The sequence below is a fragment of the Oncorhynchus mykiss genome, chromosome 16 (genome assembly GCF_013265735.2).
Source record: "Oncorhynchus mykiss isolate Arlee chromosome 16, USDA_OmykA_1.1, whole genome shotgun sequence".
Lineage (NCBI taxonomy): Eukaryota > Metazoa > Chordata > Actinopteri > Salmoniformes > Salmonidae > Oncorhynchus > Oncorhynchus mykiss.
In genome coordinates, this window is record NC_048580.1 from 43217803 (window position 1) to 43245521 (window position 27719).

Below are 27719 nucleotides of genomic sequence, written 5' to 3' on the forward strand. Positions count from 1 at the left end.
TTAGTAGCACAGCATAGCACTTTAATATACAAATATCTCAAATATAAATAATGTGCAAAACAAAACAAGCTGGAAGAGGCAGGTTCAATTTGAGGCAATACAAACAACTTGAGGAAAAACATGATGCAAAGCCATGGCACATCAACTAACTTGTTTCCCAATTGAATAAGACACTTAATTATGAACGGACTATTCTATGCCAGTACTCTGGTATTGTTTTGTCTTTCAATAGAATACAACGTGAAATACAAATTGAATACAACGTGAAATACAGAGGGTGAAACAATAAAAAAAAGATTGTCCCTCGTTTTCCTCCTTCAATAGAAATACAATGAGAAATACAGAGGGTGAACCAATAGAAAATAGTGTCCCTTATGACAAATCAACCAACTGACAATGTTAAAGTGCGATCATCAACATTGTAAACGTGGCACTTCAAATCTGGAACGTCAGATCAGCTTGGAAACTACACATTCGGGCACGGTCTTCACTAAACACGGTGCGAGGAAAAAGGCAAGTGAAATTCAAATACACACTCAATTGAAAGAGCAAGAAAACAAATGCAGCATGCCAAATAGCTCCGTATGGAATGTCACATTTTGTCTCACTAGAATCAAATTCTACTTTTAAAATGGAATTAAATGATAATCAAATCATTTTGGGAGATTGTATTGTAGCAATCAAGGCAGTAAACAACAAACTAAACAACTCAATAGTTACAGCTCCCTACAACATAAAAGCATACAGAATACATAATATAAAAGCATACATTACAATTCAAATAAACACACAGTGACTGAACATGTTTTTTGTGATGTCATTTCTGTGATGCCATGGAATGCGGGACATTTGGCAAGCTTCTTTTTTAGCGTGAGAATTTCCTGGGTCTGAATGCGGGGACCATGAGTTGATGGGGTGCTAGTGCCACCCTCTCCTTTACAGGGGCTAGCTCCTCCGCTGAGCCCCACTTCTTCTTGGACTGGAACAACGAGACCAACTTCCTGTTCCTACCGTGGTCTCTGGCCTGGAACTCGGGGAATTCTGAACAAAATACAGACCACCATATAATACATTCTATGTAAGGCTGAAACTGTAATACATTCTATGTCAGGCTGAAACGGTAATACATTCTATGTAAGGCTGAAACGGTAATACATTCTATGTAAGGCTGAAACGGTAATACATTCTATGTAAGGCTGAAACGGTAATACATTCTATGTAAGGCTGAAACCTAACGGTAAGGATGACCTTTTTTGGGCTCTGTTTTGATCTTAGTAACAAATGTTATTCTGTATCAGACCGGGGAGGGAAATATTGTGGTCTTTGTTCATTTCTTGCGTTTAGACAACATTTCAGAGACGTCAGAGAGTCAAAAACAAAATAGTAAGAGACACTCACGTGTCTCCTCTGGAGCTGCTCGGTCATCCTCTGTAGACTCCGTGATGTTCAGGTACTGGCAGGCAAGATGGCCGCTGTAGTCCCGCAGATTCTTCTTCGCACCTGAGAGGAAAGGAAGAACATGTCAAACAATGACTATAAGAAAACATGTAGCTGGAAAAAGGCAATCAATGGCAGAAAGATAATAGATTACCTGTTGCACTGATTCCACACCCCAAAATAAAAAAAAAGCATGTGGGTTAACTTTCCCTGTCATTTACCATATTTTCCAATGAGCAGCTCCAAAATGTGTCGATGGCCATGCAATGCTGCAATATGCAGGGGTGTATAGCCCTGCAAAACAAAAAAAGTGGAAAATTATGCAAATTTATTCCCCACCAAAGACATAGGGGTATAATGCTAATTGTATAACCATTTTTTTTTTTCAAGAACAAAACAGGCTGTCCAATACAACTATTTGAACATAACCTCTGACATCCACTGTGTGCAGAGTTCAAGGTTTAACCCTGGACAAATGTACAAGGCGTTTTAAGACCTACCCCCTAGAGTTTCCCATGGCCCCAACACAGCCAATGAAAACATGAAAGGAGAGAATATACAAATTACCAGAGGTTATGGCAACACAACATAATGACCACATACATAATTGGCTAGTTATTCTCAGAAAATTGCCATAGTTGTGAGTTTGGCACGGTAATACATTTACACAATTGACATGATTTATTAGTAGACACTCTGTGGGCGTGTTTTAAGAATAGTAAACTAACAAATATTTGACTGACTAGGGACATTCTGTTAGTCCCCACAAGGTAAAATGCTATTTGTAGGGGGTTAAGGTTAGAATTAGAATTAGGTTTAGGGTTAGGAGCTATGGTTAGGTTTAGGGTTAAGGTTAGGGTAAGGGTTAGAGTTAGGGTGTAGGGAAAATAGGATTTTGAATTATGTATCCCCACAAGGTTAGTTATACAAGACTGTGTGTGTGTGTGTGTGTGTGTGTGTGTGTGTGTGTTTTGACTGCTGTATTGAATTTGCACAGCTGGATCTTCACAGGAACCATTACGATGCAACATTATATCACCAACACCACAGAAAACAAGATAACTAACCTGGCCGCAACCCATGGGCTCATTGCCTTGGTAACAAATCTGCCTGGCCGGCCTCCAAATATACAAACACTGATCACTTCCTGCTTATGATATACTGTACTGAAAGAGGAGGTACTCACATGCTGAAAGAAAATTAAAAAACAGTAGTAATGTTATTACTACGGTTCGACAATATTTTATAGCATTCCATTCCTAAGAAATTACAATACAGCCTATATTCACAAAAAAACAAGAGCAAACTCACAGATTTAGTGTTCACATCAGCTCCTGCGTTAACCATCATGGTAGCCATGTCCTCCTTGCCGTGTTTGGCTGCCCAGTGAAGAGCTGTCTGTGTCCAGAACAAGGAGAGGGAAATGTGAGCCATTCACAAAATACAGACGTTTGAACCAAACTATTTCCCTATACAGAACAAAAGCACTTTACTGCAACACCGACACAGGAGTTGCCCTATTTACAGTGCCTTGCGAAAGTATTCGGCCCCCTTGAACTTTGCGACCTTTTGCCACATTTCAGGCTTCAAACATAAAGATATAAAACTGTATTTTTTTGTGAAGAATCAACAACAAGTGGGACACAATCATGAAGTGGAACGACATTTATTGGATATTTCAAACTTTTTTAACAAATCAAAAACTGAAAAATTGGGCGTGCAAAATTATTCAGCCCCTTTACTTTCAGTGCAGCAAACTCTCTCCAAAAGTTCAGTGAGGATCTCTGAATGATCCAATGTTGACCTAAATGACTAATGATGATAAATACAATCCACCTGTGTGTAATCAAGTCTCCGTATAAATGCACCTGCACTGTGATAGTCTCAGAGGTCCGTTAAAAGCGCAGAGAGCATCATGAAGAACAAGGAACACACCAGGCAGGTCCGAGATACTGTTGTGAAGAAGTTTAAAGCCGGATTTGGATGCAAAAAGATTTCCCAAGCTTTAAACATCCCAAGGAGCACTGTGCAAGCGATAATATTGAAATGGAAGGAGTATCAGACCACTGCAAATCTACCAAGACCTGGCCGTCCCTCTAAACTTTCAGCTCATACAAGGAGAAGACTGATCAGAGATGCAGCCAAGAGGCCCATGATCACTCTGGATGAACTGCAGAGATCTACAGCTGAGGTGGGAGACTCTGTCCATAGGACAACAATCAGTCGTATATTGCACAAATCTGGCCTTTATGGAAGAGTGGCAAGAAGAAAGCCATTTCTTAAAGATATCCATAAAAAGTGTTGTTTAAAGTTTGCCACAAGCCACCTGGGAGACACACCAAACATGTGGAAGAAGGTGCTCTGGTCAGATGAAACCAAAATTGAACTTTTTGGCAACAATGCAAAACGTTCTGTTTGGCGTAAAAGCAACACAGCTCATCACCCTGAACACACCATCCCCACTGTCAAACATGGTGGTGGCAGCATCATGGTTTGGGCCTGCTTTTCTTCAGCAGGGACAGGGAAGATGGTTACAATTGATGGGAAGATGGATGGAGCCAAATACAGGACCATTCTGGAAGAAAACCTGATGGAGTCTGCAAAAGACCTGAGACTGGGACGGAGATTTGTCTTCCAACAAGACAATGATCCAAAACATAAAGCAAAATCCACAATGGAATGGTTCAAACATAAACATATCCAGGTGTTAGAATGGCCAAGTCAAAGTCCAGACCTGAATCCAATCGAGAATCTGTGGAAAGAACTGAAAACTGCTGTTCACAAATGCTCTCCATCCAACCTCACTGAGCTCGAGCTGTTTTGCAAGGAGGAATGGGAAAAAATGTCAGTCTCTCGATGTGCAAAACTGATAGAGACATACCCCAAGCGACTTACAGCTGTAATCGCAGCAAAAGGTGGCGCTACAAAGTATTAACTTAAGGGGGCTGAATAATTTTGCACGCCCAATTTTTCAGTTTTTGATTCGTTAAAAAGGTTTGAAATATCCAATAAATGTCGTGCCACTTCATGATTGTGTCCCACTTGTTGTTGATTCTTCACAAAAAAATACAGTTTTATATCTTTATGTTTGAAGCCTGAAATGTGGCAAAAGGTTGCAAAGTTCAAGGGGGCCGAATACTTTCGCAAGGCACTGTATGTATACAAAGATACTTGTATTGTATTGACATATACACAGAGACTTGTATTGAATTGACATGCACATAGATCATTGTATTGATGTACACACAAATCAAATTGTATTGGTTGCATACACATGTTTAGCAGATGTTATTGTGGGTGTAACGAAATGCTTGTATTGTATTGACATATACACAGATACTTGTAGATACATTCCCAGTAGTGGTTAGTCAGTAGATAGTAATTGGCATAGCATCATTACTCCTCTACCAAGTGGTTTCAACAGTGTGGATCAGATGAGAGTTCTGATAGGCTGGCTGAAGCGGTGGGCCAGCTGTGCACAGGAGGAGTGGAGAGATGGAGGGAGAGGTAGAGGGAGGGACGAAGGGATGGTTTCCTGCCATCTAACAGAGCCTAATTACAAAACAACACTGCACTGTGCCCACACCAGGGGGGAGGGGGGGGGGGGGGCCGCCTGTCACAGGGAGGAAGATTGATGATGTTGGTGTGACCCTCAGAGGGGAGCGAGGCAGACCCACCCAGGAATCGCCCTACTGTCAGCACTCAGCCATCAGAAAGACAAGGCTAGGGCCCCACCACGCTGTGTGCCCCCTGTGTGCCCCCCCCACGCTGTGTGCGCGCACACACACACACACACACACACACACGCTCAGAGACAACATGCAGACAATTGCCCACAATTTCACCTGCTGAATCGCCCGTAATTACACAGCCTGAAGTGCTCAGAGACCCATTGACAAGAGTAACACAGTTGATCACAGCAGCGGCACTATGTCAGAAAGTTGTATGTGGTTTGCGTGGGACTTATTCTTGAGTGTGCAGAGCTTGGCTGCAAATGTCAGCCTCTGAACCACAATGTCTATGTTTCTCAGTCTGACTCCAGACATGGAACAGGGAGAGCAGAACAATGATGAGAAGTAGGTTACCTATGTCAATCAAGACTAGTAAAGGTGTTCCTTTACTAGAGTTGGTTAGGCAGCTTGAGCTCACCAACTATGAACATCCTTGTGCTTGTTCAAGGCCTTAAATGGCATTTCTTCATCTCCTGAATTACACGCTACTACATCAGGAACTTGGTGAACTATATCACAACCTTGATATTAGGACTCAGAGCAGTTGGGGGGGGGGGGGGGGGGGGGGATGCACTTCTAGATATCCAAAACCAGTCTGGGACACAGATTGTGATAGATGAAGTCTGGCTCTGAGTATCTCCATTTCTGTTGCCCGCCCTGTCACACGCCGAAGACGGATTGGTCGGCTGGGCCGTTTGAGTGGCAGCTTGGCGGGTCTCCTAGTGAGCGGGAGTGATGGACGAGATGGGACAGGATGTGACGTTATTCCCTCCTCGTGCCTCTCGTTCCTGTCCCAGCCCGCTGGGGCCACCTCCCGCGTTCCTGCCTGACTGATGACACACTCAGTGTGTGTGTGTGGGTGGGTGGGTGTCATGCACCCAACGTGGGAGTTAGTAGTGTCCAAAGGGACAAGGGTTGATCAAGAGGAAACATTGGACAAAATGACCTATGGCCTGTGACACTTTCCTGTTCATAGTAAGACCACTGAGGAGTGATGGGAGAATGATTTACTTACAAACTGCAGGGTCAGAGGAAGTACGTCACAGTCCAGCACGGCAGAAGTGGGGAGCACATGTCACGTGTAGAGGACGAAAAGGACAGAGATCAGGAAGGAATAGGCTATGTTAGATGGGGTTAACATATGTGGGTCTTTGAATTAGCCATTCCCTGTCAATGACAGTTGAGGAGGAGAGTGTAGGTACACAATCTATCTGCTATTGGGAAGGTCAAAGTTTATGAGTGGTCTAAACTTTGTCTGATGGGGACAGAACTTGTCCACAAACGGCACCCAGACCTCAACTTCAGGCCCTAGGTAAGAGTGACTTCACCGCCGAAGAGTGAAGGTGGGGGCATCAAAGCCGCCCGAGGGAGATTTAGCTCCTTCCCGGGGACATGGCCAACACTGTTCTTCAATTAATCCCAGCCTGCTCTATAACTTTCAGATTATCTTTAAGTGGTTGAAGTCTTTGTGGTGCATTAAGAGTCTCTCTCTAATCCCCGCTCCCATCTCCCTGCACTTCAATGGCGACCCTGGTATCTTGTCTGGGTGGGGATGCTGATGGCAGGGGCTTAGGGATAGGTCTTAGAAGGTGGTCTGACACAGGACAGTGTGAGAACCCCAACACAGGGGAGGGACAACAAACATGAACCCAAATCTCTTGAGCGCACAGGGAGACCAATAAAGGGATTTGGGTTGTCAGGGGGAAGGGGGGGGGGGAATCCAGGAGCTAAAAAGCTATCTTCCATAATCCTTTTGAAAGCGGCGCCTTTGAAATGCATGATCTTGATGTGTGTACATCACAGGGTTTTTAGAATACAACTAACGGAAAAATAACAATGGAATGTCGACTATTTGAAATGCATTTTTATAGGTTTCATAAAACAATAGGTATCATTTCAGAATATGATCAACTTTCTAGAAATCTAGAAAATGATTGTCAAGAATTGAGATGAACAAGATATAAAGTAGGGCATATCAATATTTAATTCACTTACCCCCTGACAGTCATAGCAGATTCCAAAAAGAAAATAAAGAACACAAATCAGTCAATTATAATAGAAATGTAATACAAATATTCCTAATTAAAGTTGTGGAGAAAGTATACTCACTGAAACAAAGTCCTGGTTTAGTCAAATGAAGGAAAGGGAAGGAGGGAAACTACATTTAGTGGTTGCATCCAATTAAACAAAGCTACCCATTTATCCACAAGATGTATACTGCAATGTCATGCAGACACATCAAGGTAGTTTTGGAAACCTTGGCCTTTGTGAGGGGCAGAGGTGGATGGGTAGAGGTTACCTTCTTGTTGGCCAAGGAGGGCTCCTGTTTTAGCAGCTGGGAGAGGTCAGAGAGACGGCCACAAGTAGCAGAGTAGATCCATTCCTTCTCCACGGGGTCCAGCTGTAGGGATTGGATGAGCTAAGCAAATGGATAGTGTCCATGAAGCACACGTCTAGTATGTACAGTATTATGAATATTCATGTCTAATATGTACAGTACCAAATCAAAGGTTTGAACACACCTACTCATTCAAGGGTTTTTCTTTATTTTTACTATTTTCTACATTGTAAATAATAATGAAGACATCAAAACTATGAAATAACACATATGGAATCATGTAGTAACCAAACAAAAGTGTTAAACAAATCAAACCATCTCAATTGGGTTGAAGTCGGGTGATTGTGGAAGCCAGGTCATCTGATGTAGCACTCCATCACTCTCCTTCTTGGTCAAATAGCCCTTACACAGCCTGGGCGTGTGTTGGGTCATTGTCCCATTTAAAACAAATGATAGTCCCACTAAGCGCAAACCAGATGGGATGGCGTATCGCTGCAGAATGCTGTGGTAGCCATGCAGGTTAAGTGTGCCTTGAATTCTAAATAAATCACAGACAGTGTCATCAGCAAAGCACCCCAAAATCCATCACACCTCCTCCTCCATGCTTCACAGTGGGAACAACACATGCAGAGATGATCTGTTCATTTGGTCTTTTATCAAATAGGGCTATCTTCTGTATACCCACCCTACAGTGTTACAACACAACTTCTTGGCTCAAACGCATTAAGAAGGAAAGAAATTCCACAAATTAACAAGGCACACCTGTTAATTGAAATGCATTCCAGGTGACTACCTCATGAAGCTGGTTAAGAGAATGCCAAGGGTGTGCAAAGCTGTCATCAAGGCAAAGGGAGGCTACTTTGAAGAATCGCAAATATATTTTTATTTGTTTAACACTTTTTTGGTTACTACATGATTCCATATGTGTTATTTCATAGTTGTGATGTCTTCACTATTATTCTACTATGCAGAAAATAGTACAAATATAGAAAAACCCTTGAATGAGTAGGTGTGTCCAAACATTTGACTGTTACTGTATTTATTAGCATATATAAATGTGGAAACTCACAGCCACTGGGGTGGAGCGCATTCTGCCCATACACTCCTCTTCCGACTCAGACTGAAAGAGACAGACAATAAGACAAATGATATGAGTATTATTGATCCAGCATGCTGAAGCAGTAGGGACATCTCTCCCAACCAAAGCCTTATGTTGTTCCACATAGGAATGAAGAATGAATGTCCTAAAGCCCTAATAGACACACCCACACACACACACACACACACACACACACACACACACACCAATCAATCACAATGTTTGTATGTTTATCACCTCAGACATCAAAAGGGACGAAGTGATCCAACAAGTGTCAGACAGATAGGTAGGATGGAGGCAAAGTGAGCTTTTCACACCAAGGGGTCAATGTAATAATAACTGTGAACTCCACTGTTAACCAATAGACAAGTCTGTCTGTGGACCTTAGGGCTCCTGAGTGGTGCAGCGTGTCTAAGGCACTGCAGCTCAGCGCAAGAGGTGTCACTACAGTCCCTGGTTCGAATTCAGGCTTTATCACATCCGGCCGTGATTGGGAGTCTCATAGGGCGGCGCATAATTGGCCTAGCGTCAGCCAGGGTAGGCTGTCAATGTAAATAAGAACTTGTTCTTAACCGACTTTCCTAGTTAAATAAAAAAATACATTGGTCAGAGACCATTCCACCATCTGTGTTCCCCTTTGTTTTAAACGTGGTCAGAAATGCCCCGAAATTAAAGCACACATTTCTCTGAATGCACAAAAGTGTCATTCTGGCTGATTAATGTGGGGAGAAAATGGCCGTTTTCTATATGTTTTGTTTTGTCAACCACTTGATTGCTAATTGTTCTGAGATCATACAGGGACATGATGTAAAAACACCAACGTCTTTCATGTCGCTGTCATACATGCCTTGTATAACACGAAAAGTGGAGGCCTATTTATCCACTGGCACATGTCCACTTTCTCTGCTGGAAATAAAAAAAACAGGGGAAGAAAAATATTGTTGGGCAGAATTTTTTTTCTATAGTTGAGTTTCATTTTGTCAAGTGAATCTCTCAGCACTTTCCTCCTCTCTGTCATGTAATTCCATTCTCTTTGTCTTGAGGTTTAGAACCAGGGTTTAGAACACAGTTTAGAACAGAGTGATACTTCAGCTTCCCAAGCGCTTCAAGAGAAAATGAGAGTAGCACAGGCAGAGATACAACTGCGCAAAGAGGAAGTTCAACCAGCCACAGAGAAACAGCTTTTTTTAGACAAGGGAATATTTGCTGACAACTGGTTCTTTCCACAGCATCAATTATTTTTTGATACAACTCCCACATTCTAATGTTGTCACATAAGAGAGGTGGTGAGATTCAGGAGGCCCTTTTACGTTATTGTGATCTATGTAGTTGTAGAGATCTAGATTACATCCCATTCAACAAGATAGGAACACAACCTAAGTTTCCATCCAATTGGCGACAGATTTGAATGTGAACATTGTCAAAACTGCATAAAAACGCAAAAAAAAACAAAAAATACTTTTTGTCACGGCAGGTGTTTCCATCAAACTGACCTGTTGCTGATAAAAGGCTGTGTGTGATAACATAGTGCACATAAAAATGACTTTTGTGGTTAAAGTTCCCATGTACCAAATAAAAGTAAATGAGTTTCCATCGCATTTTCAACTCTCCTGATGGTTTTGTCACAAAAAAAGTTGCGATAAATAACTAATCTTGCCCAATCTGGCATTGGCCCATGCTCTTTAGACAAGAGTTTGCTGATAAGGCGAACAGGTTATATGATGAGATATGGAGAAGAGCAAAATCATTGTATTTGATAATTGGCAGCCAAACACCAATCATCATGTCACCAGCATTAAACTAATAGCCTAACCTCGACATTTAGCCTATATTGGACATTCGCGTGATCACTGATAATTTAACCACAATGTGAAGATAAATCTGCCGATAAACTTTTCGTGCTTTTCCAAGATGTTTTTTATTTTTATTTTTATTTATTTCACCTTTATTTAAACAGGTATGCTAGTTGAGAACAAGTTCTCATTTACAACTGCGACCTGGCCAAGATAAAGCGTAGCAGTGTGAACAGACAACAACACAGAGTTACACAGAGTTACACAATAAACAAGTCAATAGCACAGAAGAAAAATAAAGAAAATAGTCTATATACATTGTTTGCAAAAGGCATGAGGAGGTAGGCGAATAATTACAATTTAGCAGATTAACACTGGAGTGATAAATGATCAGAGAGCAGAAAAGTAAATAAATAAAAACAGTACGGGGATGAGGTAGGTAAATTGGGTGGGCTATTTACCGATGGACTATGTACAGCTGCAGCGATCGGTTAGCTGCTCAGATAGCAGATGTTTAAACGATTTTTGCAATTCGTTCCAGTCACAGGCAGCAGAGAACTGGAAGGAAAGGCGGCCAAATGAGGTGTTGGCTTTAGGGATGATCAGTGAGATACACCAGCTGGAGCACGTGCTGTGTTGGGTGTTGCCATCGTGACCAGTGAACTGAGATAAGGCGGCGCTTTACCTAGCATGGACTTGTAGATGACCTGGAACCAGTGGGTCTGGCGATGAATATGTAGCGAGGGCCAGCCGACTAGAGCATACAGGTCGCAGTGGTGGGTGGTATAAGGTGCTTTAGTAACAAAACGGATGGCACTGTGATAAACTGCATCCAGTTTGCTGAGTAGAGTATTGGAAGCTATTTTGTAGATGACATCGCCGAAGTCGAGGATCGGTACGATAGTCAGTTTTACTAGGGTAAGTTTGGCGGCGTGACATAACTCTTGACTCCAAGTTAACTTCAATGTGATGGTTATTATATTATATGTAGGGTCCTATAAAATGTAATATATTTTTCCCAAAATTCTGTTTTCTCCAATTAGTTTTTCCAGGTTTCCGTTTTTTCCCCAGATTCTTTTTTCAGGTTTTTATTTTCAAAATGACACTTTTTTTTTTAAATAGAAAAAAAACAACAAAAATGGATGGACTAAATCCACAGCAATGCTTAAACCACATCAGGAGACAACTTTTGAGGTCTAGGACAAATCTAGGATGTTTTTATTTTTGTGTTAGCCTTTTAAAGTTTGCTTTTCGTTAAAAAAAACAAGGACATTTAAGTGTACCCAAACTTTTGAACAGTAATGTACAGTGGGGCAAAAAAGTATGTAGTCAGCCACCAATTGTGCAAGTTCTCCCACTTAAAAAGATGAGAGAGGCCTGTAATTTTCATCATAGGTACACTTCAACTATGAAAGACAAAATGAGAAGAAAAAAAATACAGAAATCACATTGTAGGATTTTTAATGAATTTATTTGCAAATTATGGTGGAAAACAAGTATTTGGTCAATAACAAAAGTTTATCTCAATACTTTGTTATATACCCTTTGTTGGCAATGACAGAGGTCAAAGTTTTCTGTAAGTCTTCACAAGGTTTTCACACACTGTTGCTGGTATTTTGGCCCATTCCTCCATGCAGATCTCCTCTAGAGCAGTGATGTTTTGGGGCTGTTGCTGGGCAACACAGACTTTCAACTCCCTCCAAAGATTTTCTATGGGGTTGAGATCTGGAGACTGGCTAGGCCACTCCAGGACCTTGAAATGCTTCTTACGAAGCCACTCCTTCGTTGCCCGGGCGGTGTGTTTCGGATCATTGTCATGCTGAAAGACCTAGCCACGTTTCATCTTCATTGCCCTTGCTGATGGAAGGAGGTTTCCACTCAAAATCTCACGATACACGGCCCCATTCATTCTTTCCTTTACACGGATCAGTCGTCCTGGTCCCTTTGCAGAAAAACAGCCCCAAAGCATGATGTTTCCACCCCCATGCTTCACAGTAGGTATGGTGTTCTTTGGATGCAACTCAGCATTCTTTGTCCTCCAAACACGACGAGTTGAGTTTTTACCAAAAAGTTATATTTTGGTTTCATCTTCTTCTGGATCATCCAAATGCTCTCTAGCAAACTTCAGACGGGCCTGGACATGTACTGGCTTAAGCAGGGGGACACGTCTGGCACTGCAGGATTTGAGTCCCTGGCGGCGTAGTGTGTTACTGATGGTAGGCTTTGTTACTTTGGTCCCAGCTCTCTGCAGGTCATTCACTAGGTCCCCGTGTGTGGTTCTGGGATTTTTGCTCACCGTTCTTGTGATCATTTTGACCCCACGGGGTGAGATCTTGCGTGGAGCCCCAGACCGAAGGAGATTATCAGTGGTCTTGTATGTCTTCCATTTCCTAATAATTGCTCCCACAGTTGATTTCTTCAAACCAAGCTGCTTACCTATTGCAAATTCAGTCTTCCCAGCCTGGTGCAGGTCTACAATTTTGTTTCTGGTTTCCTTTGACAGCTCTGTGGTCTTGGCCATAGTGGAGTTTGGAGTGTGACTGTTTGAGGTTGTGGACAGGTATCTTTTATACTGATAACAAGTTCAAACAGGTGCCATTAATACAAGTAACGAGTGGAGGACAGAGGAGCCTCTTAAAGAAGAAGTTACAGGTCTGTGAGAGCCAGAAATCTTGCTCGTTTGTAGGTGACCAAATACTTATTTTCCACCATAATTTGCAAATAAATTCATTAAAAATCCTACAATGTGATTTTCTGGATTTTTTTTCCCTCATTTTGTCTGTCATAGTTGAAGTGTACCTATGATGAAAATTACAGGCCTCTCTCATCTTTTTTAAGTGGGAGAACTTGCACAATTGGTGGCTGACTAAATACTTTTTTGCCCCACTGTATATATGTGATGGGATGTACAGACATTATGGATAGAATATGTAGTATATCTGAAGAATACGTAGGATAGAATAATATATGTACAGCAATAGTTGAATAGGATGGCCTTGACTAGAATACAGTATACACATATTAAGTGGGTAAAACAGTATGTAAACATTATTAAAGTGACCAGTGTTTCAATATTAAAGTGACCAGTGTTCCATGTCTATGTACATAGGGCAGCAGCCTCTAAGGTACAGGGATGAGTAACTGGGTGGAGGCCGGCTAGTGATGGCCATTTAAAAGTCTGATGGTCTTGAGATAGAAGCTAGCTTTGATACACCTGTATTGACCTCGCCTTCTGGTGCTCGGGTGGCTGAGGTCCTTGATGATTTTCTTGGCCTTCCTTTGACACAGGGTGCTGTGTTTGTCCTGAAGGGCAGGCAGTGTGCTCCCGGTGATGCGTTGGGCTGACTGCACCACCCTCTGGAGAGCCCTGCGGTTGCGGATGGGGCAGTTGCCGTACCAGGCGGTGATACAGCCTGACAGGCTGCTCTCAATGGTGCAGCTATAAAAGTTTGTGAGGGTCTTAAGGGCCAAGCCAAATTTCTTCAGCCTCCTGGGGTTGAAGAGGCGTTGTTGCGCCTTTTTCACAACACTGTCTGTGTGGGTGGACCATTTCAGATTGTCAGTGATATGTACGCCGAAGAACTTGAAGCTTTTCACCTTCTCCATGTCGATGTGGATAGGGGCGTGATCGCTCTGCTGTCTCCTGAACTCCACGATCAGCTCCTTCGTTTTGTTGACGTTGAGGGAGAGGTTATTTACCTGGCACCCCTTCGCCAGGACCCTCTCACCTCCTTCTTGTAGGTTTAGGGCCATCAAGGAAACCTATATCTTTCTAGATTAATCTCAATCTGTTTAATGGGCAAAAATCGGAATTATTTTTCTAATGAGTTCAAACATATTGTTGCAACTTGCTTTACATAATGACAGAACAAAGGGCAGCATTCAAATGCTAATGCTTGCCCCCTTCATATTGTTTCCCACTCTCAAACATCCATGGTTAGTTTTAAATCCAGATAATTTAGCTACTGCCATCTGGTGGAATTTTGCAGCAACAGTTCCTGCTATGACTCACTATTTTGTTTAGAGAGAGAAAGTAAATAATAAGTATTACTAGGGAGGCAGAGCCAAAGGCCTGTAAATGTCCAACACGGTGAAATGTGACAAAGTAACATTAGGAGAAAGTTTAATCTCAAAAGTATTTTCCTTGTTCCTTGTGTACTCTGGCTCCAGGACCTGCTCTCCTCGCCTCCGCTTGGCATTTTGAGAGGGAAGTGAGAAGAGCATTGGATGACATCTTCTCCTTAGAACTTCTCCTCCAACACTCTGTGTTTCCCTCCGATTTGTTGAGAAGATAAGGCGAGGAGAGAGGACACAAGGAATTAAGGAAAATACTTTTGAGATTTACTCCTGCTGTCACTAGCCTCTCACCTTTGACCCGGAGTCCCTGTCTAGCTCATCCTCTCCGTTACTGTGCGCTAGGGTTTTCTCTGAAATGGACGGTGAGGGGGTCCTCTCGGTGTGCTGGTCCTGGAGGCACAGAGACAACATACAGAATTAATCTGTGATGAGGCAGCCTTAGTTTGGCCTCAACACCATTTAAAAAAAGGTCTTAATGTAATTTAAAAAGTGTAAAAGTATATACGTGTGGTTAAGATAAAGTGCACGGCTAAATCCCAAATCACCCCCTTCCCCCTCCATTTGCACCTTCACACGCACTGCCATATGCACAAGTCTCCCAAAGCTGAGGGAGTGAAAATGATCGAATGTGTAGGAGCTAATTAGACCCTCCAAGCCGGCAAGGTTGAAGGCTCCACAGCCAAGTGCTATCGCACCACAAAACACAATATGTTTGGAGTTTGCGCAATTGAATACAAAATAATGGCGAGGCGTGCCTAATTATATGTCAGTGCATATGTTCTTCTGATTACAAGGCTTGACACATTTAACAAATGAAATACCTTCCAAATTAAATGTTTAACTGTTACGGAGGATTACATCTTTTTTTTCCTTCTTTTTTTTAGGGGTGGATCAGCTTAATATTGCGGAAAGATTGTTGCTTCCATCAATGTAATTGTCTGCATCATTTCCAATCCCCCATATCTTTTTTTGGTAAATATATATATATGCATATACATACACACATACATACATACTCTAAGAATATACCTTTATTATTCACTGCAAACCTTACCACCCTCCCCCCCAATTGGAGTAAACTAATAAATAATAACACTTAGGCTTCTACCTTCAGTTTATACGTATTATACACATTTTAAATCATCAAATCAAATTTTATTTGTCACATACACATGATTAGCAGATGTTAATGCGAGTGTAGCGAAATGCTTGAGCTTCTAGTTCCGACAACGCAGTAATAACCAACGAGTAATCTAACCTAAAAACTCCACAACAACTACTTATAAAGGAATGTAAAGGAATGAAGAATATGTACATAAAGATAGATGAATGAGTGATGGTACAGAACGGCATAGGCAAGATGCAGTAGATGGTATCGAGTACAGTATATACATATGAGATGAGTAATGTAGGGTATGTAAACATAAAAGTGGCATTGATTGAAGTGGCTAGTGATACATGTATTACATAAAGATGGCAAGATGCGGTAGATGGTATAGAGTGCAGTATATACATATGAGATGAGTAATGTAGGGTATGTAAACATTATATTAAGTGGCATTGTTTAAAGTGGTTAGTGATAAATTTTGTACATCAATTTCCCATTATTAAAGTGGCTGGATTTGAGTCAGTATGTTGGCACCAGCCACTCAATGTTAGTGGTGGCTGTTTAACAGTCTGATGGCCTTGAGATAGAAGCTGTTTTTCAGTCTCTCGGTCCCTGCTTTGATGCACCTGTACTGACCTCGCCTTCTGGATGATAGCGGGGTGAACAGGCAGTGGCTCGGGTGGTTGTTGTCCTTGATGATCTTTATGGCCTTCCTGTGACATCGGGTGGTGTAGGTGTCCTGGAGGGCAGGTAGTTTGCCCCCGGTGATGCGTTGTGCAGACCTCACTACCCTCTGGAGAGCCTTAAGGTTGTGGGCGGAGCAGTTGCCGTATCAGGCGGTGATACCGCCCGACAGGATGCTCTCGATTGTGCATCTTTAAAAGTTTGTGAGTGCTTTTGGTGACAAGCCAAATTTCTTCAGCCTCCTGAGGTTGAAGAGGCGCTGCTGCGCCTTCTTCACCACGTTGTCTGTGTGGGTGGACCAATTCAGTTTGTCCGTGATGTGTACGTCGAGGAACTTAAAACTTTCTACCCTCTCCACTACTGTCCCGTCGATGGGTGCTCCCTCTGTTGTTTCCTGAAGTCCACGATCATCGCATTTATTTTGTTGACATTGAGTGTGAGGTTATTTTCCTGACACCACACTCCGAGGGCCCTCACCTCCTCCCTGTATGCCATCTCGTCGTTGTTGGTAACCAAGCCTACCACTGTGGTGTCGTCCGCAAACTTGATGATTGAGTTGGAGGCGTGCATGGCCACGCAGTCGTGGGTGAACAGGGAATACAGGATAGGGCTCAGAACGCACCCGTGTGGGGCCCCAGTGTTGAGGATCAGCGGGGTGGAGATGTTGTTACCTACCCTCACCACCTGGGGGCGGCCCGTCAGGAAGTCCAGTACCCAGTTGCACAGGGCGGGGTCAAGACCCAGGGTCTAGAGGGTACTATGTTGTTAAATGCTGAGCTGTAGTCGATGAACAGCATTCTCACTTAGGTTTGCCTCTTGTCCAGATGGGTTAGGGTAGTGTGCAGTGTGGTTGCATTTTACAGACACAGTCTATTTTACAATAGTTATATTTTGTTTGTTTTTAGTCCTTCCTCTATTTCTGATGTCCCTCCAGTTTGATTTCTATTTGTAACTGTGCTATTTCACAAAATTTCTGAGCCTATATACATTTGACAAATGTTATGTTTTACATTGGTGTTCTTGTTATTAGTCCCATCCTTCAGCTCCATTCAACCCCTCCCATCTATCTCTTAACACCATCCATTTTGGATTTCTATTTGCCATTATTTTTCAACTGTGCTTTGATGTTTCACAAAAGTACTGAACCTTTCCATTCTCATAGCTTCTACAGATTATAAATTAAAGAAACATTTTATCTAAATTAATTATATTATTGATTGCTTGACTATGGCTTTTCAAACCACCCATTATTGTTATCTACAGTGTTAGTTCTAGGCAAATGTTGCAATTCTTCAGCCATTCCTGGACCTGTGACCAAAAATGAGCTACATATGGACAATACCAAAATAAATGACCTAATGACTGCCTCCTCACAGCAAAATCTGCAGAGCTGGGAAGATTGTAGCCTCCATATTTATAACATTCTATTGGTTGCAATAAATGTGTATAGTAATTTAAATTGAAAAATGTGAGGTTTTGAATCCGGCGTTGTTTTACATTTCAATTCATAAACCATGTGCCATGGAATGAGTACATCGAAAATCTCTTTGCAATTTATATGGCACAGCTGTCAATTTTTTGGTCCTTAAATGAAATTGGTATACGTTTTTATAATCTATCACACTTTTCTTTAACCATTTATGTTCTTTAATACAGGGCCGACAGACAAGTTCCTTACTTTTTTCCCCTTCTACTTGCCTCTTCCATTTTTGTGGTAATGCTGCAATTAGTTAGTCGTAATTTTGGGTAGAGCAGACATTTCCATATGTCTGTGTTAGTTGCATGTGTGACATAACTCCACCAGTCCTATTTATGATATTATTCACTACAATTATACATTTGTTAAACATTTCATCAAAAAATACGTAGTTTTTTTAATCAATTAGTATATTTGAGTTTAACCTCAAGACTTGTTGTATTATTTGTTCTGTCTTTTCAGGTGGATTAAACTGAAATTGCAACCAACTTTGTAAGGCTTGTTTAAAAAATAATTATATTTTGGAGATTATTTCCTTTTCAAACAACCGAAAGTGAGCAGTTGTAATCTGAATAAAGGGGAAAAGGCCATTCTTGAACATAGGATGAGACAATCCTACCAATTTACTAGAGAACCAGTTTGGATTTAAGTATAACTTTTGTATGACTGATGCCTTTAGTGAAAGGTCTAATGCTTTAATATGTAATCATTTCTGCCCTCCGAATTTATATTTGGATTTATATATTAAATACATAGGCCCTTTACATTTTTTCTGGCTTGCCATTCCAAATAAAATGTAATATTTTTCGTCATATAATTTAGAAAGCAGGTCACTAGGTGTTGGCAAAACCATAAGCAACTAGCTAAACTGTGATATGACAAAATCAGGGTGATTTTTCCACAAATAAACAGGTATTTTCTTTTCCATGGTAGCAAGATCTTATCTATTTTTGCTAACTTCCTATAAAAATGTATTGAGTGAGATCATTTATTTCTTTTGGGATTTATATACCGAGTATGTCCACATCTCCACCTGTCAGACTATTGTCAGACTATGTAGAATTTGTAAAACTATGTAAAATTGGAATTTTTTAGTGATCCAATATAGCACACTTATCATAATTTGGTCATAATCCAGAGAGGTTAGCAAAAGTATCTAGATCCTCTATGAGGCCGTGGAGAGATTCTAATTGTGGTTTTAAAAGAAAACATGAATCATCAGTGTACAATGACACCTTAGTTTTTAAGCCACGGATTTATAATCCCTTCATATTATTGTTGGATCCAATTTTAACAGTTAACATTTCGATGGACAACCATGTTTTACTCCTCTAGACAGTTTAAAACTCTGAGATGTAGCAATTATGTACTATTTTACACCTAGCGTCACTATACATAACTTTAATCAATTTTATAAGAGATTCCCGAAAATTGAAATATTCTAGGCATTTAAATATAAACTCCAGTCGTACTTTATCAAAAGCCTCTTCAAAATCAGCTATGAAAACCAGGCTGGTGTCCCCGATATTTCATAGTATTCCATTGTTTCCAGTACTTGTTTTATATCATCTCCAATGTATCGTCCACGTAAAAAAACCTGTCTGATTAGGATGAATAATATCTGACAATACTTTTTTTATTCTATGCGCCAAGCATTTAGCTAGGATTTTTGCATCACAACACTGAAATCTAAGAGGATTATATCTTTGTTAATTTCAATTTGTTTAATTATTAAATGTGGAACATAAATTGCATCATTCAAAGTCACAAGTGTGTCCTGAATTTAATGGGTTTATTGATCCCGTCACCACTCGACGGAAGTCACCGTCGGAGTTGACGTCATCAACAACACATGACAACAGAGCAAGTTGGTAGAGGCGAGGGGGAGATTTGGGATTCACGGCACCAATCCATTGCCACGCATAGGTGTGCCTTACGTTAATTGCTTGCTACAGAGTTGATTGCTCAGGTTTAAACCAGGTATGGCAATTTAAGATAATTAGCGTGCAACTCACCCATACTTTCAGTCTCTCTGAGTAGTAGCTCTAATCCTGTTCCATTTGATGCAAGCTCTGTATTTTAAACTAATGTCCACTTGACTAAATATGCAATTAACTTCATGTTTTCCATGCCTGGTCTAATTAACAAAGTAAAGTTCAACTAATTAAATGTACATTCTCATTGGTTAATCATTATGGGTGGGGTTTAGGAGCAAAGGTAAAAAGGCAATCCTTTTCTCTCAGCTCAGGGTTGAACACCATTTTACAACGTGCTCCATAGCAGTTTGTTTGTGGCGGCCTGTATGTATAGGCCGTTGATGTTAGCTGTACTGGTTGATTCTCCTAGTAAGGGGTAGAGTTAGGCTCTGTTTAGCACGGAAAAAAGAGTAATCCGTAGTTATGCTGTTTAACATCTAAGCCTAGTCTTAAAATGCAGTAGGAACCGTGCTGAGCTTTAGACTCGCCATCATCTGTCATTTTGTATCCTGAATGTTGCTATGACAATGTTTTCAAGACGAGCCAAATTTCCTGCAATAAATCCAAGTACTGTTTTTCTACAACCATTGGTCCTCATTCCCACCTGTCATCTACCTTGGATCTGCTATTCAACAGAGACCATCTCTCCATGCTACATTTAATAACAGCTTTCTTGTTTTACACCTGCTTACTGTAATTCTGACAAAGTTCTAGGTAGTATACTATATGTCCACTTCATGCCAAAACCACTTGTGTTGTGCTGTTGCCCTTTTCCTGTGTGAGTAGAGATATTATTTGCACGTACTAATGTGGACACTGACACTATTGGCTTGGCATATATTCTCTTTAAGTGATGCTTCTAGACACACTAAGGCTGCGTTTAGACAGGAAGCCCAATTCTGACCTCTTTTCCACTAATTGATATTTTGACCAATCACATAAGATCTTTTCGCATCAGATCTTTTTCAGAACTGACCTGATTGGCCAAAATACCAATTAGTGAAAACAATAACAGAATTAGGCTGCCTGTCTAAACACAGCCTAAGTGAAATCCCTTCTGCTAGATTGTGTAAACTGAACAGCTGGATTTTACTTTGGTAAAATATCATTGTGCAATTAACCCTAACATTTTTTAGGAAATGCAATACGAATTCCACAACTCAAACCAAATAGGAAAGACAACCAGAATGAGGTTGTTAACAGCTGCACCCTTTGAGTAAAATATATGGTAACTTGCACAAGCCATTTGTAAAAATAATAATAATAAAAAATATACAAAAATCTGAGACAATACAGAATTAACTTTTTGAGAAGTCCATAAAATGACAGATTGGAAATTAGTAAGAAGGATAATAGTATCAAAGTCTTGCTTTCAATCCATGCTTCTTCCGCTCTAATGCCATGCTCTTTGTGTGAGGTCTTCTCAGCTTTCTAGCATACCTATCAATGCATCTCATCCCTCTTTTTTTTGTGGGAAACAAAAAACATCAAAACTGATCATGGTTGAAGCTCACCTCCTGCGTGTGCTCCTGCTTGGGTGCCTCTTTGAAGGTAATGCTGGGGCTTCCGCCAAACCACATCACCTGTGAAGGCTTCCTCGCCTCTGCCCTCTTGGCCGGGTCAGGCTGGAGGTCTGGTTCCCCCTGGGTGTGGCGAGACGAGACCCCCGACACATCCCGCTGGACTGATGCCGAGGGCCTGGCAGTGCTGGCCGCAGGACTGGCCTGTCTGTCTGTCCCAGGCTCTGTCTCACTGCCCTGCTCCTGCTGCCTGTACCTCTTCTTCAGAATCAGGTACTTCTCACTCTAATCGGGACAGACGGCAGGCAGGTGATGAGGAAGAGGGTATAGGACTACTGTATAGGAGAGTTTAACTTTGATCTAAACATAAAATCATTATGCAGAGTGGAATTTCTTCAAAACTAAGATATATTTTATTGTGGAAATAATTAAAACTGTTTGAGATGTATTTGTAAGTTGCCCTTTCTAATTATTATTTAACTGAATGGTAATAACCTTGTGTAGTCCTACAACCGATAATACAGGGCGGGTGCCCTAATCCTATTGATGAATAGCAAACTACATAGTAAACAGACACAGAAAAGAAAATCATTTTATTTGTAACAAATTAACTACCATGGCTGAGTAAAGATAGTGGGAAGGCAACTCAATTTGAGTGTGGAACATTAAAGAACTATGCACACTTATCACAGCACACTTTCTACAAATGGTTGAAAGTTCACCTACATTCTCTGATTTCACAACAGCAATCATGTCGATGATCCGTTTGAACTCCTCTCTGTATTTGTCTGGGGAAAATGAACAATTTTGGCATCATAGAATTAGGAATTAGAATACTAGAATGGACATGAACCTTCTTATGAGGGTCCAAATGTCAGCCATGTTGGTCAGGGAGTTAGTCAAAATCAACGTGAATAATGTATCTGCACTGTATATGTGTTAGCTAGCCTACTGGTTTTAGAGGAATGGTTCCATAAATGTTTCTAATTAACTGGCAATATGCCAACATTCCATTCAAACAATGCCGTCAATTCACAGCCATATATACACTGGCTCAAATCAGTTGATGATAGGATTTAGACAAGTTGTAAATGCAACAAGTACTGATATTGTATCATATAATAGCACTCACAGCTTTCCAATAAAAAAATAATATGAGACATTTATGGTCTATTTACATATATTTTAGAGGCTATTTATACATAAACTGTTTTTTTTAAATTATATTACAAGATTTTAGGTTGACCATAATTCAATAACACAATTTCTGATACATCACATGCCGTACTTTTATTTTTGCACAAGTAAAAGCAGGAAATGCATCACCTATGCCTCTACTGCAATTCATTCCAATTAGACTGGTTTTGGATTTCTCCCTGGCCAAGATGGCTGCCATTTTCACCTCATTCTGGAACTTTGGGGTTTATAACATATCCCCTCTAGTAATTTAATAGGATCTCTAGAGTTGGCATATCAAGTTCCAAAAATGTGATATAACTTTTTGTTTTCTCCCAAAACCCCAGACTTTCATTCTTTGAGGGGATTAGAGAAAGAAAATGGATGATGAGGATAAGAAATATAATTTGGTCTAACAGTGTAATAATGTAATAATAGTGTTCTTATGGAATGAACTCTAATGGGATTAAGTGTTGTCTTACAATTGATTAAATCTATCTATTTTTAATGTTTTTTTTTTTCATTTTTAAATTTATTTGTATTTTATTTTATTTATTTTTTAACCCTTTTCTCCACAATTTCAGGATATCCAATTGGTAGTTACAGTCTTGTCCCATCACTGCAACTCTCCCGTATGGACTCGGGAGAGGCAAACTCGAGAGCAACCCTGCCAGGCCGCACTGCTTCTTGACACACTGCTCGCTTAACTCGGAAGCCAGCCGCACAGCCGGTGACCGAAGTCAGCATGCATGCGCCCGGCCTGCCACGAGGAGTCGCTAGAGCGCGATGGGACAAGGAATTCCCGGCCGGACAAACCCTCCCCTAACGGCGCTGGGCCAATCGTGCACCGTCTCATGAGTCTCTCGGTCGCGGCCGGCTGCGACACAGCCTGGTATCGAACCCTGGTCTGTAGTGATTACTCTAGAACTACGACGCAGTGCCTTTAGACCGCTGCACCATTTGGGAGACCCTAGATCTTTCTAGTTGACAAGCCTCTCTAAATCAGGCTGTTGAATCACTGGCATTCCAAGACGTAGACCTATTGAGTCTGAAGAATGCATGATGGCTATTTGAGATTATTGTGTAGCCTGTGAAGACTTGTGGCTGATTGTGGTTGATCTGCCCTCCCTGTTACTTCATCATCTTTCCCCTTCTTGCAGAGGCCAGGTTTTTGTCCCAAATGGCACCCTACTCCCAATTTAGGGCACCATTTTTGACCAGGGCTCTGGTCAAAAGTAGTGCACTTTATAAGAAATAGGTTGCAATTTGGGGAGCACGACAGGGGCTCCAAGAGGGAGGGGCTTTTATTCTTCATTCCTCTGCAGGCCAAACACAGCTCGAGTTGCAAAACAATCATCTCAGAAAAAAGTCACTGACTGGGAAAAGGGACGAAGAGGAAACTAAGGCTCTCTCTGCCAACATGAGGCAGGCAGAGATACAAACAACTCTACTCCCATATCTCCAAAAAGCCCACCCCCAACCTATCTGTCTATTTCTGCAGTATTAAAGCTTTCCTATGGGAACCCAAACAAACTGCAAATTGATGGCTATTATAATAGTTTACTGTTTAACTTCCTCTCTGACAGATACAACTGGGTTTGTGAAACGATATTCAGACTTGATGCTGACAGACGTCAGGTTGTATAAGCTGCTGTTTCTGAGAATGTACCTATTACTCCAGCCGGCCAGACCACTTAACATAGGCCATCTTAGTTCAACAAGACAATAATAATGGCTGAAGCCCTGTGTTTGAAAGAATGTTTAGGTATGTAAGAATATAGGCCCGAACAATTGAGCTCTTTCCTTTTTCCTGACAGCAGCAGGGAGTGGAAAGAACATTTTGAATGAGACAGTTGCATAGCTCACAACTTCACGTCCACAAAAACAGGAAATCCAGAGGAAGTGGCCACTTACATCTCATCAACAAAATAATTCCTGGTTTACTAGTACAGGGGTGACAGTTTACATGTTCAGTAATTCATTAGCTAAAAAGGTAGACAGATAGCCATAGCAACTGGACAGACACAGCAATGTTAGCGATCCCCACTATATTCCCACTTTATTCAATCGTATTAAAAAGAGCACCTCATTAGCGATCTAGTTGCGCTGGTGGTGCCTGTGGCCTAAATGATTGCATTATGATTAAAACACTATTATCGTGCAATCGTGCCCATTAAAAAAAATGGGAACACACGTGTTGTTATAAATGACTAAGTACTGGAACTATGTGCTGGAAATCATTTTCATAATTGGACACTCCAGCCATGTCAGATAGCACAATATCAAAGCAGCTTTATTTGGAAACCTCTGTCAACAACTGTACCACTGAGATAGCATCTGGACAGTACAACTGTAAATACAAGGTCACATTGGATAATCATTCATCTAGCGCCTGTCAAAACATGTTAGGGCCTCGTTATTTTATCCAGAACCAAGCCGGGATGATGCCCTGGTGGATTGCATTGCAAGTAATTGGTCAAACGTAACAATATTGTAATTTCAGGTATCAGTCTCAAATTGAGGGAGGACATTGGAGAAAATATTTGCTGTCAAAAAAACTGTAACAGTCTCAGGTTTCAGGATAATACCGAGTTGTGTTCATGACTCAGGGGCTGAGTGGTATTAATTAAAAGGCAGCACCATAATCACACTGTTTATCAGTGTGAATCATTGTTGTCATACCACAACAGAACACCAAAGTCCAATGGTGAAAATGGTTGGTTGTTGTGGTCTGGATCTCAGGCAAGACTTGGGTAGCAGGCACCAGAGAATTCAAGCAGCTATAACTGGTCTCAGGAAAGGAAATTACAGAATTCCTGGTGTAAATGTTCTGTTTAAAGGCCCTTTAATGTAAAACAGATGTTTAGTTTCGGCTACCCGACCGGGAATTGGGAACAATGATAAACAAATGGGTTTGAGGGGAAACTATTCATGAAATATAATTGTTATAAAGGAATTAATTATGTATGATCATATGATGTGTCTGGACCACACAGACTATGTTATTGTGACAGCTAAAATACGTGACAGATGTCGCACGAGACGAGAAACGGTGATATCGCGTCAAGTCATACATCACGAAGCAGTTGATGAGAGCAACTGTTGCAGTTTCGTTGAAATCATTTTTGAAATTCCACATTTCCGATACAATGTACTGCTACTTACCACGCAGCTGCATGTCGTTATGACCAATGAAAGGCCTGTATATTTTCATTAAATCAGCATTTTTTACTTTCCCTCCGGCTGAGCAGAAATAATCCAGCAACGATTCTTCAGTGACATCACCCATTCTTGCTTTATGTGTGCTCGTTTTCTATGACTAAAAAAATGTTTCTTTTAGAGTTAGTATGGTCTTGCTGCTATAACATTGTACGCTCCCTGGCTAATTTGAGAAGGAAAAAAACAAACATTTGTAGCACATGTCCAACTTCACTCCAACCAAACCCAACCCACTCACTGCGCCCCCTCCGTTTAACTATTTCAGTGCTGAAAGAAAACTGTGAGGGGTAAAAGCCATATGTTACGGTATAAGAGATATTTCTGACCAACTTGAACCATTGTGTTTAAGCACAATTACAAACTCTTTAACTCTGATGGACACATTCCCATTAAACCTAACCCATGCATCTCAGTGGATTACTTTGTGTACAAATCTTTCCATTTTCCCGCAAGTTTATTTTATTTATTTATTTTATTTGTGACCAAGTGGGAGGAGGGAATTTACAAGTTATGAAGTCGTAAATACCAGTTTTATGCATACACATGCTTTGAACTCGATAGGCTAATGGCCAACAAGCTGAGTAAAACATGAACTAAAAGTACAGCTATCATGCTTGTAAACAAATATTAATAGATATATTTTTATATATTTTTTTGGTTGTTGTTGGATTTAACTCCTGAAAATGCTATTATCAAGGTCATTTCCATAGTACAGGGTTCCCAGCAGGCCAATTTTGGCCGGCAAGTGATTCTATTAAGTTTTCAGAAAAAATATATAAACTATTTCGTATTTTTTTGGGAGGGGGACACAAAATACTGTAAAAACGCCAGCAAATCAGCTCCAAGTGATTTTCATTTTGGAAATCTGTTCCATAGTATTCCTATCTATTTTAGAGAGATAAATGTGATCATAGGCGGCACAGGGGCAGGTGCTCTGTCAGATTTGTCCTGTTGTTTCTCTGTAATACTACTAGCCACCTAGCAATTTTATCAAATTGGCTTTAGCTAGCCCAGATAGGTTTTCAATCTCCCAACCTCATAACTAGCTACCAAGCGATTTCAGGCTATCGATCAAGTTAGAGTAGCTAGCTTGTCAAACTATCTACCAGCCATGCCTGCTGACAAGGTTGGTAGACTTTAGAAAAGCAATACAAAAAATGTAAAAACAATTAAATGTACCGAATAAGACTAACATTCATTTGAATGATTTTAGCAGAGATAAGGAGAACCATATTTCGTTTCTTTAAAAAAAAATCATCAGTCAGGAGGATACAGACAGCTCAAGAAGTATGCTTAGATATGCAGAAAAGGATGCTTATTATTCTTTTTCTTTTTTTTTTTACATAGAATTAAGCATAATTGTTATGACTCTATATTGTAGAAAAAAGCTGTTTCTGGTGTTTGAAAAACACAAAATTCTCCAACTTCAGGACCGGCCCCTGAATATACTTGAGTATCAAAAGTATCACATTTTTCTGTATTTTTCCCACTTTTCTCCCCAATTTCATGATATCCAATTGCGATCTTGTCTCATCGGTGCCGTTCCCCAACGGCCTCAGCAGAAGTGAAGGTCGAGTCATGCGTCCTCCGAAACATGACCCACCAAACCACGCTTTATAATACCCGTCCGCTTAACCCGGAAGCCAGCCGCACCAATGTGTCGGAGGAAACACCATCCAACAGACAACCTAAGTCAGCCTGCAGGCATGTGCCCCACCATAAGGAGTCACTAGAGAATGATGAGCCAAGTAAAACCCCCCCAGCCAAACCCTCCCCTAACCCGGATGACGCTGGGCCAATTGTGCGCCGCACTATGGGACTCCCGGTCTTGACACAGCCTGGGATCGAACCTGGGTCTGTAGTAATACCTCAAGCACTGTGATGCAGTGCCTTAGACTGCTGCGCCACTCTGGAGTCAAAAGTATATTTAATTGCTAAAATATACACTACATGATCAAAAGTATGTGGACACCTGCTTGTCAAACATCTCATTCCAAAATTAAGGGCATTAATATGGAGTTGGTCCCCCCTTTGCTGCTATAACAGCCTCCACTCTTCTGGGAAGACTTTCCATTAAATGTTGG

At 41.0% G+C, this 27719-nt stretch overlaps 1 protein-coding gene across 6 annotated transcripts; it reads right to left on the minus strand.

Annotated features, from left to right (window-relative positions):
- On the minus strand, positions 1 to 25903 carry LOC110492063 (ankyrin repeat domain-containing protein SOWAHB). Of its 6 annotated transcripts, none has more exons than XM_021566053.2 (14): positions 25582 to 25903; positions 21967 to 22028; positions 21235 to 21525; positions 14767 to 14865; positions 8576 to 8626; positions 7468 to 7569; positions 7278 to 7289; positions 6184 to 6186; positions 2749 to 2835; positions 2624 to 2626; positions 1938 to 1940; positions 1659 to 1731; positions 1399 to 1500; positions 1 to 1041 (listed from the first exon to the last, which is right to left on the minus strand). In XM_021566053.2, the coding sequence occupies exons 1-14, from the start codon at positions 25703 to 25705 to the stop codon at positions 866 to 868; spliced, it is 1188 nt and encodes a 395-aa protein (XP_021421728.1). In that variant the 5' UTR covers positions 25706 to 25903; the 3' UTR covers positions 1 to 865. The 6 variants fall into 6 exon arrangements, with proteins under 6 accessions (XP_021421728.1, XP_036802847.1, XP_021421726.1 ...); XM_036946952.1 differs by lacking the exon at positions 6184 to 6186 and adding an exon at positions 7164 to 7166; XM_021566051.2 differs by having other exon boundaries at positions 7468 to 7587.
- Between the last annotated feature and the right edge of the window lie 1816 nt (positions 25904 to 27719).

Bases quoted from the DNA above. Each gene is read 5' to 3' on its own strand.
- LOC110492063 (XM_021566051.2), bottom strand. From the start codon at position 25,705: ATGGGTGATGTCACTGAAGAATCGTTGCTGGATTATTTCTGCTCAGCC. The intron at 21,526-21,966 runs GTAGGTGAACTT...TGTCCCGATTAG, and splicing joins CTGTTGTGAAATCAGAGAAT to AGTGAGAAGTACCTGATTCT. The intron at 8,627-14,766 runs GTGAGAGGCTAG...TGTCTCTTTCAG, and splicing joins ACAGGGACTCCGGGTCAAAG to TCTGAGTCGGAAGAGGAGTG.